The sequence below is a fragment of the Diadema antillarum genome, unplaced genomic scaffold (assembly GCF_040938485.1).
Source record: "Diadema antillarum isolate AM-2024a unplaced genomic scaffold, OU_Dant_1.0 seq00002126_RagTag, whole genome shotgun sequence".
In the NCBI taxonomy this organism is placed as follows: Eukaryota; Metazoa; Echinodermata; class Echinoidea; order Diadematoida; family Diadematidae; genus Diadema; species Diadema antillarum.
Window position 1 is genome coordinate 1 of NW_027272766.1, and position 18,343 is coordinate 18,343.

The 18,343-nt window shown below is 37.6% G+C and overlaps 1 protein-coding gene across 1 annotated transcript; it reads right to left on the reverse strand.

The window, feature by feature from the left end:
* Nucleotides 1-1,620: 1,620 nt before the first annotated feature.
* Nucleotides 1,621-15,375, reverse strand: LOC139714002 (TBC1 domain family member 30-like; the record flags this gene model as incomplete). The annotated part of the gene is made up of 5 exons (XM_071625727.1): nucleotides 14,712-15,375; nucleotides 13,223-13,387; nucleotides 12,716-12,777; nucleotides 3,474-3,665; nucleotides 1,621-1,806 (listed from the first exon to the last, which is right to left on the reverse strand). Coding segments are annotated over exons 1-5 (1,206 nt in total), but the record flags the coding sequence as incomplete, so codon positions are not given.
* Nucleotides 15,376-18,343: the final 2,968 nt, after the last annotated feature.

Genomic DNA, 18,343 nt, shown 5'->3' on the forward strand with positions numbered 1-18,343 from the left:
TCTTTTTCTTTCTGTCTCCCTACTCTTCTCTCTTCTCAAGCTGTTGTGTTCTAGTGCATGTACAGTGTTGTACATTAAATTATTGTTACAGACATAATAGCAAATGCATAACAAAAACATGCATGCTCACATGTACATTAATACAAGATATTTGGAATGAGAAAGCTCATTCTCTTTCATGGATGACATTGTCTGGAACTGTCTGCATTTAACCTCCTCACTCATTTATCTAATTGGCCTATTCCATTGCTTTGTTATTCCAGCCTCAAAGCTGATTTTAAGTTTATTAACAATAATGGAATTATCATCAAAAGTCACTTATTTCAATGAGGACTGTCTATTGCAGAAATAATGTTTCTTTCTTTTTCAAAGGCACAACTAAAATTCTATTGAAAAACACACACATATAGGGGGAAAAGTGCTCGATAGTGAATCATTTTGGGTACTACTCCCAAATTCTTTGGCACACCACATATTGGATACATAAAAGGAACATCTGATCATGCAGTAAATTTATCAGTATGCATCTGACTGAAGTTTAAATGGAGTTGAGCTGTAATCACCATTCCACAGAAAGCTAACATATGGGACTGATGATGTAATCGCACAGCCATGCTGAATCTCATGGAAGCTTCCGGACCTGCCAGCATTTCTACACTCAAATCCGCAAGGTTTCAGAGAGCTATCAGGGGGACATTTATCAATGAACAAAAGTATATAGTACAAATCCCAAATGAGGGAGACTTTTATAAATACTCTCTTGCCTTGCTTTCACATGTACCAAGAGTGCTTAATTTGAATGCTGAATTACAAACAAGATTGCAATTGTGATTCAAATCATCATTCGTTCATAGGACCGAGGAAGGCTTTTCGGATTCTGCAGTTTTGAATTTCAGAGCGAGGAGAGAATGTTTGGCTTATTTCAAAGTTTCAATCAATAAACTCTTGAGCCATAGGTAGCCTGCTTTGAGCCTGCACTTGAGGAGTGCGGTCTTTCTACAGAAGTCATTGAAAAGTCGCTGTAAGCTCCGCTCCAAAGCACCATTGGAGGTCAATTATGTTCACATAGTTGTTTTGCTGCTTAATTCTGGAGAAACATGATTGAAAAACACCTCCGAACCGAGATTTCAAACACAATTAAAATTACGATTCACATCGACCTCTGTGATTCCAGTTTGCATTCACACGGCAAGAATGCTTAATTTGAAACAGGATTCAGGTGATGCATCATAAGAATCATGTTTCAAATTAAGCACCCTCTGTACATGTGAAAGCTACTGTAGGTTGGATAATGAAGAGACATTTCAGCGTTCAGGGAGCCACCTGAAGAACGGTTCAAATACTCACAATTACTTCCAACTGTCTAAAGACTGAAGGGTCTGTTTTACTGCATATATATTGCCCTGGCACCATAGATTGTTCCATGATGTAGTAAGTTTATCGTATAAGCCACAATATTAGGACACAACATGACCATTTGTTAATTTAGACATGCCCTATACAAAGTTTGATTACTGAGTGCCTACAATCCCAATGAATTCTACCCTTCTGCCCAACAGTTTTGTATACCCCTCTGATGACCACTGACCACCTGTCTGCGCACTAGAGCGAGGAACTCACCTTTAGGGCATCGTCTTCGATCCTCTCCATGACCTCCAGTATGAGGGCAGCAATCACGTTGAAGCCCTGGCAGTATCCAACGGACTTGTTCCAGCGGGCGTAGGCCAGGAGGACTCGTTTGAGGACTACGCGGTCTTCCTCCGCCCCCTGGCCGCAGAACCCACTGCAGCCGGTGCGGTGTAGATCCTGGTGGGAGGTGCCGCAAAAACAATTGGGCATCAAAGTCGCAACAGGTTTGATGGGTTATCTCGTCACAAGAGCATTGACCATTATTCTCATAACGTCACACAGGTGAGATCCAACTGTTTCAGCTATGTTCGCACATCAAAATACTGTACACACGATGATCCTCTAGTTCTTACTTTATATACCAAATCGGAACAAAAGTCTTTGAGGTTATGGTCATCTTTGAAATCACCTCTTGAATAGACAATGGATCAACCAAGACAATATTAATAAAATACTCATGTCTGAATATATTTTACTGGGTTTCTACCTTGGATTATGCCACACCGCACAGTAATATCAATCTATTCCGTTGGAATTCACTCAGTATCAGAAGCAAAGGGAGCTTAGTGTGAGTGCAGTGTTCATTACACGAACAGTATGACCATAAGGCCAAAAAAAAAAATTGTTGTATTGGCGTAACCCGCCCGACCCTATGTTTTTTATTATTTTTTTTTGCTATCGATATCAAGTATCTTGTTGACTGCGATCACGATCGCAAAAAACCCGGAAGTGGAAACGGCTCTGGGGATATCGGATGTACGAGGGAGCTCCGGAGAGATCTCGCTAGCGCCTCGCATAGCCTCGCTTGATCAGTACGTCATCTGTTTCCAACACGGATGCGTACTCTATCAAGATTTATACAGTGTATACTTTAAGCATTCAGACTGCAATGTATTGTGCACAGTTTTGCCATAGGTTTCTTGTGTGGAGAACTTACACGAATCTGTATATGTGGGACTGTTTTAGAGATCGCCGTGTGTGATGAAAAGATCGTACATATGGGTCAATTTGCATCCATCTTATCTAAGTCAAAATAGTAAAATATGAAGTGAAAACATTCAGGATAGGGATTTCATCATCTTTAAATTCTGTGAAGGGGTATAATTCAAGTAATATCGGCCTCATAAATGATTTGTAGAATAGATGAACACAGCACATACGGTGCAGCAGTTGTAACTGTTTACTGAGCACGAGTTTTACACGTAAAATGCAGGTAGCAAAAAAAAAAAAAATCCGCCCGACTGACCATATTTGAAAATCTCATGTTACGCCAATACAACCTTCTTTTTTTTTTTGGCCTAACCTGATGGTTGATGAAAGCTCTATTCCGGGGCGGGGGGAGGAACTTACTCTTAAAGCAGTATTCAAATGCAGTATAACTACAACAAAATAAGTTTATATATTGAGAATTATGATTGAATCAATCTATATACCACTAACCTTGGTTTACATACAATACATCTCCGATGCCAACACTTGTGCTTCCATTTTTTAAACATTAACGTCTGAAAGCTGTAATCAGTACCACCCACCACTGAAGGCAACTTTTCTTTCTTTCTTTTTTCTTTTTTTTTTCTTTTCTTTTTTTTTTTTTTTTTTTTGGGGGGGGGGGGGTATTCTGATACATGTTGTAAATCTTGTCAATATCTGCAGGCATACAACAAATGAAGGGACTAACCAGAAGCATTTTTGATTTCTAGGACAGGTGATGATAGATTTGTTTTCCTCAATTGATCATGAAAAAGACAGAATAAAGAGGAGTAGACAGAAAAAAAAGGAACAAGCTGGGTCAAGTGACTTGCATAGAAAACAGGCAAGGGCATGGCATACTATGGGGGATTTACCTTGACAATCTGCACTCCAAGCTTATCATCATCCGGGTTGGAGTGGTCATTGAAGGCGACCCGCACCGTCTTTTCCCAGTCCAGCTTGAGGTGCTTGATGTGCTTGTCGGCCAGACTGAGCCACACTGCCTTGCGCAGCTCACGGGGCAGTCCGAATGGTAGACGGGCTACCGCTCGCAGTGCGTCGTACCACTGAATCACAGAGACAACCAAACGTAAGACACAAATTTGAGCAAGTGCCCCCAATACTTTGAATGGGCAAGTAAGCCATTCATTGCACTCGCCTATTAATGTATTTCATGGGGCCTAACTTATTGTGTACAACTTACAGCATAACAAGCTACATTCCATATATGTGTGGATCTTATTCTTATAACAAATGAAATGAGGCACAGTGGGTGCTTCATGTAACTGTTGTAATGATCCAAAATTTGTTGGACACTTCAATAGTGTTGTGATCTGCTTTCAAGGATGATACAAGTGCATCTTTTGGTGTGTTACAGTAATTCATTGCATGACAAAGAAGCTACAACCTGTAAATTCCATGCAAATATATACAATGTAATATCTAATTCTCATAACAATTGAAATGAAGAACAGTTGATGCTTCATTGTTGATGCTTATAGTTATTTAATGAAACGAAATCTCTTTGAAACTTCATCTCAAGATTTTTGACCCTTTATGTGTATTGCTTACTGTAAAAGTGGTTTCTTTCGCGTACAGAAACTTTCGCGGTTTCCATCGGTGCCGACTTTTTCGCGTGTGTTTAAATTCGCGGTCGGAAATGATAGTGTTGTAACAAGCGACGAGTTCAAAACATTTTCGCGTGATGTTAAACTCGCGGTTTAACCTCAAAGCGCGAAAATAAAACCACCGCGAAAGAAACCACTTTTACAGTATTTAGAATGAGAATATTCTCTATTTTCAAATTGAATAGTAAAATAAAATGTACACGTACCATAAAAGATTTGTCAAAATCACAAAAAAGAAACACAAATTTCAAGCCTCTTGTGTTTTCCCAGAACAGTGATACTGGTCACTATAAATCATGTAAAAAAAAATGTAAGTGAGGTGAAAATGTCATGGCCTCCTAAGACTACCATTTTCTTCCACACAAATCTGCACATCGTTTTTCGTTTTAAAATGGACTGAGTTCAATAAGTAGTTATGTATGCTATTAGTTAAGTCAACACATATGATAAATCCATTCATAAAGTACAAAACCCTATGTATATCATACTCTTCTATGCTGCAAAAGCTTTTGATATGCTTGACATCAAATTTTTTTGGACATTGTAATGATGTAGCAATGGTGAGTTTGGGGGGGGGTGGTAGCTCACTTATTGACAAACGACAGATTGTTCATCTATTGATAAAGACAAGTGGGAAAAGTGAGTGTGAACAAACCAATGAACACATGCAATGTAGCTATTAAATTTGCAGGCTATGATACAGTATACTGCATACATGTACCATTAAGTGAGTGCTACTGATAATCACAGTTTCTTCTTACAGTCTGTATGTACGAATACATCATAATTAGGTTTTAAAAATTTGGTAAAACTTCCACTGAATCCATTTGCTTTACGTTTACTCTTTCAAGCAAAGTCAACTTCAACAAACAATGGAGTTTACTTATCACATTTCCTCAATCCTGACTGGTGTAACATCATCTATAGTAATTTAATTTCTACAAGGCAAAGTGAAACAACATAAAAACTGCCATTTTCTTTCTCATAGAAAGGGCAACATACAATGATTATACCACTCAATGTCAGCAAACTGAACACTGCTGTCTTCTTTACCATCACAGTACTTTCATTTTACAGAGGCAAAGTGAGGCAATACCAAAGCTGCCACCATTTTCCTTCTCACAAAGAGGTCAAGAGCTATACAACTGTACTCAATGGCAAACTGAATATTGCTGCCTCCTTTGTTTGTAAACACCAATGCAACCAATATTAACAGTAGCAGCTTAAACCCTATCTTCAAAAGAAGACCTTGTCTACATGATAATCATTTTGACAGATCAATACACCTGGTTTCATGGAGAATTTATATAGAAATCCCACTGAGCCCTGCATGCCAATAACACAGCTATTCACTGGATTTCACAGATTCAAAAATTGCTTTTGGTGTCTTTGTTGTATCTCTCAGAGCTATCTTCATTACAAATAGACAGATGAATGGTGAAAAAAAGAATGAAGTGCAACACTGTCAGAGACTCCAACCCCAAGCACCTTCTGATCTGGAGATTCTCCCGCCCGAAACCCCTAGCAAACGGGAGACTCCAAGATAATGTGTGCGAAGCGCGAAGTTCCTAGGATTCTAGATGTTCTCTGGTGCTATCTAAGGCTTATTTTTTCAACATACGATAGAAATAAGTAAGAAATCCTTTCCACCGGGAGACACAGAGCCAGGGCGGGAGAAATCAAATCTCAAACGGGAGAACGGGAGATTGTGCAAAAATGGGCTTTCGGCGGGAGATCTCCTGTCGAAAACGGGAGAGTTGGAGTCTCTGCACTGTCAATACGCTATTTCTCATCTTCTCCATCCACACTAGTACTGTTCAAACAAAGGGTTCTCTGGCATGTGTATTAGCTACATTTATAAGGAAAAAAATGGGGGTTAACTGACATCACAAGCAAATCAAATCTGTCCTTGCAGAGTGTTTTCAGACACTTGTCAGACACTGAGTTTGGTGACATAAACATGATCATGTGATATGAATGGTTAAGTCTATAATCCTGATTGGTGCTGCATGTCTGATGGAGCCTGGCAGGATCACTGAATGGAGTACAAAGAGTCACATGGGGTCATCAGGTCAGATGGTCTGAACGGTTGTAAGCACACATGGACCGTAACAGCTGACTTGCTGTGAACCCTGATACAATGGTGCACTGCAAAATGCACTGCTCAATACAAGTTGGAATAATACGGAGTATCTGCACATACAGTGTACATTATGTGAATAATGGCATTATACCATTGTACCTATTGTCTGCAGAATGATTCACAACCCAGGTCCAATATTTCATACATTTCATTAATGAACAAACTACAGAAATCGTTGTTGAGATTTCTTTCAAAAAGATGTTAACTAAAATTGTTTTTTGTTCTAAAAGTGTACTTTTACAATGGTGACATAATATCATTGTAGTGTATACAATTGTATGTACAGTGTACAGTACATTACAAAGGGTCAAGCAAAATGAATTTGATCAAAACAAACATTCAGATCATAACTGTTAGTGTGATTCAGCTTTCAAAACAGATGAAACTGAAATTAAGTTCTGTCATTTGCTGCCACAATATCAATATGAATAAACACACAAGGTGCAATCGTCATGGAGGAACTTACAAACCTACATTGTACTGGTAGTTTGTGAATCACATGACCATATAGGCCTACTGTACAATGGATTTGCACGAAACTGCATTTTTCCTCATGACATACAAACACTGAATCTTCTTTCCCTCTTTCTGATGGGATCAGTACAACCACTGCTCCTATGAAGTCACTGATAACACTAGATTAGTGCATCAGCTACAGGCTGTAAATGCCACATACATGTACGTACAGTGTACTATCAAAATTTTTGTATTTGTAGTTCACGTCACTCAAAGAATTACTCTGACTTTTTCGGGGGGATTTAAAAAATACAAGTTTCTGTCTTTTCCATTTAAAGCCACTTGACTTTTAAAACCACATTCTGGATCCAGGCAACTTGTATTAAAAATGGGTTTTTAATAAAAGAGGATACATCTAGATGCTTTTATTTGACTTTCAACATGTATTTTACAGCTAAGTTCTAATTTTTCTCATTTTAAAAACAAACCTTCTAAAGAATCTGACTTTTTTTTCACTAGATGACATTTGTGGCTGCTTCAACAAGTACAGTACTTACTCTACCATCACTTTGCAGAACCATGGGTTCAAGAAACAATACAGAATCTTTAACAGAGTGTTGTCTATGATGCGTTTAATACAGGATACAGTGGTCATAAAAAGCTTACAAGGAGAAGGGAATGCTGTTAAGAGGATAGGAGATTTGCTTTATTTTGCCTACTCATGTGCTTTCATGTGGACAGGGATGAGCAATAAATCTTTTGAGCTGCAACCAAACGACATTCAAATGAAACCCCAAACACTACGGAACGGAGTTGTAAGTGAATCTAAAGAGAACATAATCAACATGCTTTGTACATTCCTCCAGCTTTAGAGTATTCTCTCATTTTTTTTTTTTGACTAATCTAAAGACAATTGTAAACATGTCTGTTGAATAATGAAAATTATTTATGCTACAGTAGTTACTGCAACAGTATTGACAACATGATAACTCACAGTCAATTCTGATTCACTGAATGTTTTTACACTTTTTATAATCATGATTATCGTCATCACCACATCACAGTAGTCAATATTCATCAATATCCATGAGTAACATTAATCAAGTAACAAAACACACTGCATTCAAGTGGGTTGTGATGCATTGTTGTGTATGTACTACTCTTCTATATTTGCTATCATGATCACTTTCAAGTTTTGATGCTTAGCTCAAACCAAAGCTCAAAGCAGTGTACAGTACATCTGATACAGCTAACCACAAATACGCTTCTTTTTGTCCATCCTATTCATAAATGAGCCACACAGATTCAGGAAAAAAATCATATGATATATATACAAGTACATGTATGAGCTCTCCTGATCCAGTCTCACATACTATCATCAGTCTATTAGTACCATGAGGCTGCAATCCTTATACCTGTTACTATATATTATAAAATGGGTTCAAGAATGTAGCCAATAGGAAGCGCTGAAATGAGACACACCTCCTTCCTTTACTTCAGTACAATTGCACTGCCTGTAATCCTATGGTAGATTGCCGATCGTCTATGCGCGCGGCGGCTCCTTTGATGAATTGCATGCATACGCGCTGTCAATCCTGTAAACAACTTCTAGTTCGGGCTGCCGGCTGGCCGGCCTGTCTTCCCTTGTGCATAACATGTGTGGCGTACGTACGTATACTCTACTATACGTACACTTTGTACAGTACAGTAGACCAAGCGTTATGGGACCGGACGCGTACATGGAGTCACTTTGAAGAGCAAATCCAACGATTTAGCAGGTTAATTCTCACACCGTTTTCAGAGTATGTTGTCTAGTAGGCCTATATGAGGAGTCTCTATCAAGTCTTTAAGGTAAAGGGTGCATATTCTATGTAAAATAAGTAAGTTTTCATGCGGGAACTTAAGTGTCCGGAAACCCAACCCCCCATTTTATGTGCGGGACTTCCGCGAGTGCGACGTGCATAAATGTTTGGGACGAACATCTTCGGACGTCTTGACCCACAAAGGTACGTGAAAAACGCTGAAAAATGATGTTAGTTTTCAAATTTTCGACCCATTTTATAAAACAAATGATGCACAGGATTATTTCGTGGTTCGCCTCGTGCATGTTTCACAATTGTAAATACCCTCGAGTGCACCACGCCTACACTAACACACTCTATCCTGTGCATCATTTGTATAATATCAAACAATCAGTGATCCCATTTTCTGTGCACATGCTGTACATTGCATGGCAACATTATGTAACATTCCTATCCAGCACAGAAATTACTGATAAGGGCATCTTTTATAGAATAACAACACTTAATTGAATCACTGCAAACAGTTTATACTAACTTAGCTTTATATGTAGTTTCCCATTATCTCTCTTGCAGGAATCTCAAATAGACAAGCATATTATTTGCAAAGCAACAGTTTGTACATATCATAGCTTACATGAAATTGATACAGCACACATAGGCAGACATAAGTCCATTTCTATTTCTCTGACAAGGAAATCTGATGCCTTGTACAAATCTTTAAAAGAAAAAAAATAACATAATAAAATCTCAAATTTTCTACTGCTAAATACAAAGGAAGCTTGAGATGCTGGTTTTATACCATTCTGATATTATACTATTGCCAGTTGCTCATGTTTGTTTGTTTGTTTGCTTGTTTGTTTGTTTGTTTGTTTGTTTGTTTGGTTGGTTGGTTGTTTGTTAGTTTCTTTGTTTTTTGGGGAGGGGACATGATTGCTACCTTCGACAGCCTCATCGGATTATTAAATAGAGAGCTGACAAATTGTACATTTTGTACATGATCATTACAAGATTCTCTCAGATAACCAGTCTTAACTAAAAACTTAAAATGTCATGTACATGCATGTACGAGTAAAGGTCAGTTCGAGGTTTCCCTATTATCGTCCTTTTGCAAAAACAAAGACAGAGAAAAGATATAGTTTTTTTGCACCTGTTGTGTCTGAGCATGAGCAGTTGCACCATGCACTGGTATTCAGTGAATGAATAGCTCGGTATATGTGGAGAGTGGAGTACACACCACATGTTTGCACATTAAAGGAGGATGCTGTGTACACTGAACACGCACACCTTGAGGTGTGCAATGCCCTCTGACATTTAACAGCATTTGCAATTAAACATTGCACATGACAAGTCTGGCAGCATTTGCCATCAGAATAGAATTGGCACCTTCAATTCAGTGCCATGTAGAGAAGAAATAGGTATGATGGGTACTCTAGAACTGGTTTTCCACTTGAAAAAAAAAAATCATTGATACCTTTAGAAGAATTTCATTTGCAAGACCATGCAACTGTAGAAATCTCCATTGATATTCATTTCACATACAGTGCAAATGTATAATAAGTAGAATAGGCCTTCCACTGCACAAGTCATGCTGAGGATATGGTGAAGTTTAGATTATGATCAATATTTATAGATGGAACACCATATAAGACCACTTCCTCCAGTTTAATCTACCTTTACAAAATACATCTTTCTGACAAAATCAGCCCACAGCAAGAGTAGAGTCCTACATGTACACTAAAGGCTTTTGCTGTCATATGAAATATGTTGCAAAAATTTTCTAATCTTAGAACCAAATTGTACACAGGCTCTGATCCTTCTTTCCACAGCTACTATCATACCATACATGTATACAGTCCAGACATACCAGTGCTTGTACAATACTCTGTTCTGGGAAATATATACCCCATGTACAAGTAGGACGCTCTGCTGGAAGTCATCCATCACACTGATCATCCATTGTCTGTACAACTGTGTGCTGAAACAGTTCAGTTGCCATTAACATTTTAAAATTCTTGACTGGATACCATATGCTTAGCACAGCATATACTCATACACTGTATCAACACTAGAAAGGGAGCACTACAATATAACTGGAACTCAAGAAGTAAAATTTCACAGCATATTACATCTACATTTCCATTAATTTTTAAGGAATTGCATACTGCACTTCATTAGAGTGTAAGCAAAACATGTCTGAATGATTTGAACAATTAACCAGATCTCTTGTGCAATAATCTGTTTTAAAGAAGAAGCAATATTTTAAAACAAAGTTGGTGGCACGTGAAGGATGTTTAATAATGTGAAGGTGGAAAACATGAGAAAAATGAATGATTTTGATATCACCATGCCATCACAAGACAAGACAAGCCAAGACAAGACATTACCCTATGGCAAGTTCAAGCAAAGCACTTGCAAACACTGAAAATCATGGGAATTATGCTTTCAGGATTTCTTAGCTCATAATGCCTCAAACTCCTGCATAATATTTTGCACTGCTGCTAGTGCTAATCATGCCCGCTTTTATCTATTCAAACACATCCTGCAAGTTAAACCTGAACTTAAACTTTATCCATAATAACTGAATGAAATGGCATTATACTGAAGCTGTTCTGACAAAGCACATTATTATGACAGACTCAAGAAATTGTGGTGCTACAGAAGGTAGCAATCAGGGATAAGACATTAAATTTTTAGACATGCATTGTACATGAACACAGAAACTTACTTTAACACCATGCCATTTGTGCATGCCCAAAATGTCCATTCATTCTGTCCCACAGGTCATTTACTTTGGGGATATATTTCTGGGAAAGGCACATATTGAACCACTTGAAAATTCATTTGTAGGTCAACTTATGGTGTTAGTCTACTGGGTTGACGTCAACACCAGGGTGGTCTATACTCTGAAAATTATGCAAGTTGGACTGCCAAAACAGTTGCGCCAAATTGGAGTGCAAAAACGGAAAAAAAAGTAACACTGTTTGTGAATGCATATATGTACTAGCATAAAGCACATATCACAAGCACCACGGTTCAAAGTCCCTTGAAGCGAGGATCTAGCTTGAGGGCTCTAGATGCTCTCTGGTATTAAGGGTCTAATTTTTAACATGTGACAATGGCAAAATAAGCTGTAATCAAAGCATCTCATCTTCAGATAGATTTTTGGTATCTGGTCATCTGCATACTGATGGTCGCCTGCAAGTTCGTTGCCTTTGGCATGCCATCCATGTTTGGCATGGCATGATGTGTGGAATGTCTTTCCGATATCTGGCTAAAATTCTAGCATGTTTCTTTGAAACACACCGAAGATGCTCATAGATCACCAAGCAGGTCAGTGCAACACTCCCACTAAACATTACAGGTACAGTGTATTTCTGTCAAGTGTTTGCATGACCTTTCAAGCATTGTTTCTCACCTCTCTTTGTGTACCAGGATTCATACACTATTATTATTTTTTTTTTTTTTTATGTCCCAAAGATGAGAGTGTCTTTGAAATGGTGAGAGTAACCCCAAGCTAAACCATACTTAAAAATGAAATCTGATTTTCTTTATACTATTATAGTTTTTAATTTCAAGTATTATCATCAATAGTTATCTCACTTCTTTACTACAAGTATCCTAGATGCTAGCTATTTCGGGTATCAGGTACATTTTGTAAATTAAAACTAATACTCAGAATATAGAAAGTCATACAAAGTTGAATCAATACAAACTAAACTTAAATTCAAATCCACTCCCTGTCAGAAGCAGGAATCAAGATTTGAGGTTTACAACCAGGATGCGCAAGTACAGTATATTGCTTTGATGAATGCTGAAATTTGAAATGTATGCTTTGATTTACATCCTACTTTTCTAAGTTAAGAAAGCTACATCTGAAATCATTTCTCTACATCTTACGCATAATTTTCAAGTGCAATGAAAATAAATTGTACAAAACAGGGCTAATGAACTTGATGTTTTGCCAAATAATATACTGTCTCATTGTTGTTTAAGAGAATCTGTTTATTTGTTTGTAGATTGTAGATATATATACACTAGTTTTTGGCCATGAAGGTATCATTGATTCATAATATTGTGTGTATCTTTACCTGTCTGAAGGCCTTCTTGCCAGGAAGCGGCTCAATGCTGAATCTCAACTGAGCATCCACCCCTGTAAATGAAAGATGAAAAGAGCAAGTGATAAAATCACAAAATGTCTCATGGTGAAGTGTCTTTCTCCTTGTGCATGGTGGCTAGTTCATTGTTTGCATACATTATGGATTGAGGCACATTATTTTGCAACATGGGTCCTCTTATCTGTTGTTTTGACATAATTTCAAAAAGAAGCATACATTTTCACTGTAAATAAAATCTGCTTGCTTATAAGCTGAAGTAAAATCACCTATGACCATGTTAATCCTCAGCACAATGTCACAATTTTACCAAGCCATCATTTAGACGCATTGATAATTATGTACACTGTCATATGGACTGGTGATGAATTTGCCACAGTCTTGCATGGTACTTGTTCTCTGTGACAGCAATGTTCATAATAAGTATGCCAAGGTGTTGTAGTCACATACGCCCACAACACAACCTTATCAACGCAGACATACTTCGCTTCTGCGACACAGCTTGGAGAATGGCTGTCAGGACATCCTGGTTCTTCTGCCGCTTGGCCAAGTAGCGATCCCGCCTCTTCAGCTGCTTAATGAGTCGCCCGGACAGGACAGCCGTGCCATGCTGGAGGTCTCTCACCATATCACGGAGTTCACTGGAGGCTGCCAGCATACGTATATTGGTAAAAAAGATAAGTGATAATAAATGACATCAAAACAACAGATATTGAAATCAACAAACCAAAGCAATTTAGAAACTACAATCTACTGAGCAAGCACAAATACTCTGATCCTTGACGTCACATTAGGTGCAGCTTTTGAGCTATAAATTAATGATTTACTGCATAAGTAAGTAAGTTTGTAAAATGTCATTCACACATACTTTTGTTGACTGAATTTTTCTCACTTAGCAAAGTTGGTGGCATTAAGAAAAATTTGTAGCAGTTGGGATTTGAATTCATGATGAACTACTAGTATAATAAGATAAATAGTTCACAGAATCATCCTGAGCTCACATATCTAAATATCTCAGTCTTTTAAACCTCATTGGTCATTCACACTCACAGATGCAAAATATAAAGATTCCATCTGATGCAACCTGTGACACATTATGAAGTAGCCTGTAAGAGTCTAGACGGAAAGACTTCCATATGTACCCCCCACTTATAATACACCTAGATCTACATTGTATGAGCTTCCTCTGAAGTCTGCATTTCCCTAGCTAGTGTAGGACACGGAGATCAATGTTACCCTAACTCTAACCCTAACCCTAATCCTAAACTGAGTAAACTCTAATCCTATACTCTCCCAAAGCCACCTAAACTTCTTCATGTTACGATTATTATTTATACATGATGCAAAGCATCTAGACAATGACCAGATACATTTAGTACAAGTTTTGTACATTGTGCTCTAAATATTACCTTTACTTTGCTTTTCCATTTCAATTCAATTCTATTATGCGATTCACAAGGTCCAGAATCAGGATTATTTGATTTGATCTTTCTTTTTTTTCTTTTCTTTTTCATCTGTGTAGAAACTCATCCATAAACTGATTTGCTCAGTGGTCTAGACCTCTACCACTCGTGGCCAGGCATGCTTGGCCTTAGTAGCAACTTGCAGTAACTCAACTTTATGAAAAGTCCAATAATTCACTTCATCTGCATTAAAACATCTAGGCCTACACAATGTATTGCCTTAATAATAATACCTCCACAAATGGAAGTAATTCTGAATCAAGTTTATTTAGGGCATCCAAATACCGGTATACCATACCGGTACCACCATAATAAATAAACATCCCACTCAATTACAGTTATTGACAATAACACTCCATGACATGAGTTTTTAAGAGATCACATACGTCGTAGGGCCAACAACGATCAGCACACCAATCGTATATCAAGCGGCTTATAAAATTAAAAGCCATAAAACATAACATCTAACTAACTGCACAAAAGCACTTTCTTAAGTCTTCTGTGCTCACATTTGGCATTAAGAATAGCTTTGGGGAGACGAGATGACTCTTGAAAACTGTCGCCCTTGCTGCTCAGGTAGGCACCGTCTGATGAACATTCGGTGAAGCCATCACTATCCACACACGGGCGAATGTTTGTGTGACACCTGTCGTAGATTTCACACAGCAGGCCATCCAAGATGGAATCTTTTCTCTCGCGGACTTCGCTTTCGTCCCTCTCTGTTTCGATGCTGTCAAAGCTGTCGAACTTTTCTAGCATGTGCTGCTGTTTAAATGAAGCATTAGCCCGACTTAAGTCTGAGAGGTCTTGCTGAGAATCTGAAGGGTTGACCGGAGAAAGAGCAGAAGGTGATGGACATGGAGAGGTCGTATCGCACACATCCAAAACGCCGAGGTTGGTCATGTATTGGCCACTACCGCAGGCCTGTACTTGGGCCTCCGCTCCGCTCGAATTCGAGTCCTCGTCAAGTACGATTTCGACATATTCCCCGCTGGTTTCTACATTTGCAGTGACACTAGAGGACTGGACACCTTGATTATGTAATACTCTCGACAATGCGAAAGGGAGAAACAAATCATCCAAATCTGAATTATCGTCCGGTTCTTCCATATTGGTTACCTGGCCTTGGTCATCTTAGTCTAGAAACACCCAACTTGCTTCACTGTATGTACAACATTATCGTCGCGTACTGCATAAACTGTAGATATTCTCTGCATGCAATGAATGCAGCATCTATGCCGCCGCCGCATCGCGGCGCTCCGGTGCGTTGACGGAGTACTAGCAGTGCACATCACACACACGGTACACACGTAAACACTTTACACGTCACTGCAGCAGCTTGACACAGGTACACTACTCATTACGTGCATAGCCGCATCATCGCTTTCTTATACTAGTACCTGTTTCAGAAGAATCCACCTGTTTTTCTCTACATGTATACATATTATGCTTCGTCTGAAAAAGAAAGTTGATGAGTAGAGGATTAAAGGAGAAAACAAATTCAGGCAAATTAAATGCATTTTTAAACAAAACACACACACACTCAAAGAGGTGAAAAAACTGACTGGATTCTGACTGGATGAAAGGAAAGCCGTGTTTGATCTCTGATGTTCAGAATGAGATTATATTAAACTTTGAAAAAAAAATATTGATAATCATGAAGACAGGTCCCTATATATACCCTAGAAGGATACATTACAGGCCTACTGCAAAAGGTGATGTATTTAGCTCTACCTGATAATCCTTCCAACAACTTCACCACCACCGCACACACGAGATTTTTTTTTTCTTTATCCTCCTTCGAGGGACTTTATTTCATTTCAGATATCTAAAAATTTCACAAAAACATACAGAGAGCAGGATGTACGAACATAGAAAATAAGGGTACAAACAACTAATTGTCAAAATCATATCATCACATGAATTTCGATTCCTCTGGTGAAATTATACTTCAAATATATCCAAGATACTTCACGAGTGCACGTGTCATTACCCCAACATATTAATTTCTGCATCCACAGTTAATCAAATATAATTTTTATGATTCAACTTCTGCTCTAATTCATAAAATTGCCTTTGCGTGAAATCAAGTAGCTTTTTTTTTAAACCAAAAATTTCAAATTCATAATGAGCTCTGTTCTAAAATCTGTCAATAATGCGAAAACATTCGTTGCTTTTGTTGTATAATTGCCAAGTATATATAAACGAAAAATCGTATATTGGGCAAAAACTAATATCGAAAAATTCAACAACATCAAAGATTTATCTCTTACATTAAATCCTGTTAATATCATTCGCTCATTCACAGTGATAGGCCCTATCAATATGAAAATAAACGCATATAAAATTTGATATTTTTTCCCCAATATAACTTCGTATCTGGGTAATATAACATAACATGCCAAATAGATTCAGCTTCGCTGCATTTCTTACAAATCATGTCAGACGTAATTTTCCATTTTACTAAATTTTCTTTAAGTGGTAATATTCTATTTAATAATTTAAAACTATATTGCTTTATTCTATTATTAAATGACTTTCCAAACTTGAAATCAAACAACACCTTCCAATCAATTTCTGGAGGTATATGCAATATTTTTGTCCAAAAGTATATCACACTTAACTCAGATTTCATTTCATCCAGCAATAACAAATAAAACACACACGAGATTGATTCCCCACAGGAAGGTTCACGTGCACTCAAACCGATTTTTAATCATAAAAACAACAACTTGATTTTAGTGCGCCACCACACACCAAATAAGGAGATTTTGAGCATTTATAATAATTATAGAGACCTATATTGTACATCCGTAGGAGCGAACACAGGGAACAAATGAATGAGAAAAGCAAGCAAAAAAAAAAAAAAAACCAAGAAAACAAGAATCCGAAGCAACTTACAACTTGAATGTCACTAAAATAAACTTTACGTCTATTTATATGTTATCCAACTCTGCATCACGACATTATGTTTTGCTCGTGCGACGATTGCTGCAGTGTTATTTTCTCCAAGGACCAAGGGTTGACGCCAACTTGTTTGGTATGACGTAGGGTTTTAGATCAAAGGACAAGTCCATGCCTCTACATTATACATGTGGATTGAATGAATGCAGCAATATTTGAAGAGTTTGTTCGAAAAAACCGATAAGTCCATATTTACCGAATGGAGATATTTGCGATTAAAGGTCAAGAAAAATAAAGAGAAAAATTAAAAAATTTGCTTCTTTTGACCATAACTTCAATTTTTTTTAATGTAGTGACCAATATATCATTTAAAAGGTATTTGTACTATATGACGGAGACCGTACTTCAAAATCTTCAAAAATTGACTTATCGGTTTTTGCAAACAAACTCTTCATTTGTAGAGCACATCAGTGAAAGTTGGGGGGAAATCGGACCAATCCGTTCAAAAGTTATGAATTTTTAAAGCATCTGCGCAGTCACTGCTGGATGAGAAGACTATACTACTTTTTTGATGTCACATGCGTAGAACGATAAAAGGAAAATATAAAGAGAAATTCACAAAATTTAATATTTTTAAAAGCATATTTTTTCTACTTGTCACTGACGTATGATATGTCAAGGGTATAATATTATTCTCCCTGCCTTCTGAAAGAGACAAGTCATGCGTTCTTTTATTATGCGAGAAGAGTGAAAATGAAGAGTTTGTTTGCAAAAACCGATAAGTCCATATTTGTCAAATGGAGATATTTGCGATTAAAGGTCAAGAAAAATAAAGAGAATTCATAATAAGAAAATTTTTGCTTCTTTTGACCATAACTTAAAAAAATATACCTTTATATGTAGTGACCAATATATCATTTAAAAGGTTATTTTGTACTTTATGACAGAGACCGTACTTCAAAATCGTCAAAAATGGACTTATCGGTTTTTGCAAACAAACTCTTCAAATATATCGAATTTTCTTTGTATCGTTCTATATACCTATTACACATCATGTGCTGTATGGTTGACCGCATTAGTGCGGGGGGGGGGGGGATCATGATATCATTTTTTCATGATTATATAAACTGCGGTAAAGATAACATCACACCCCTTACAAAGTTATTGTGAGTGATCTTCATCTTACGGTTCGTTATATTCCGAACGGTTTGTTTATCCGAAAATGGGGGACGGGTAC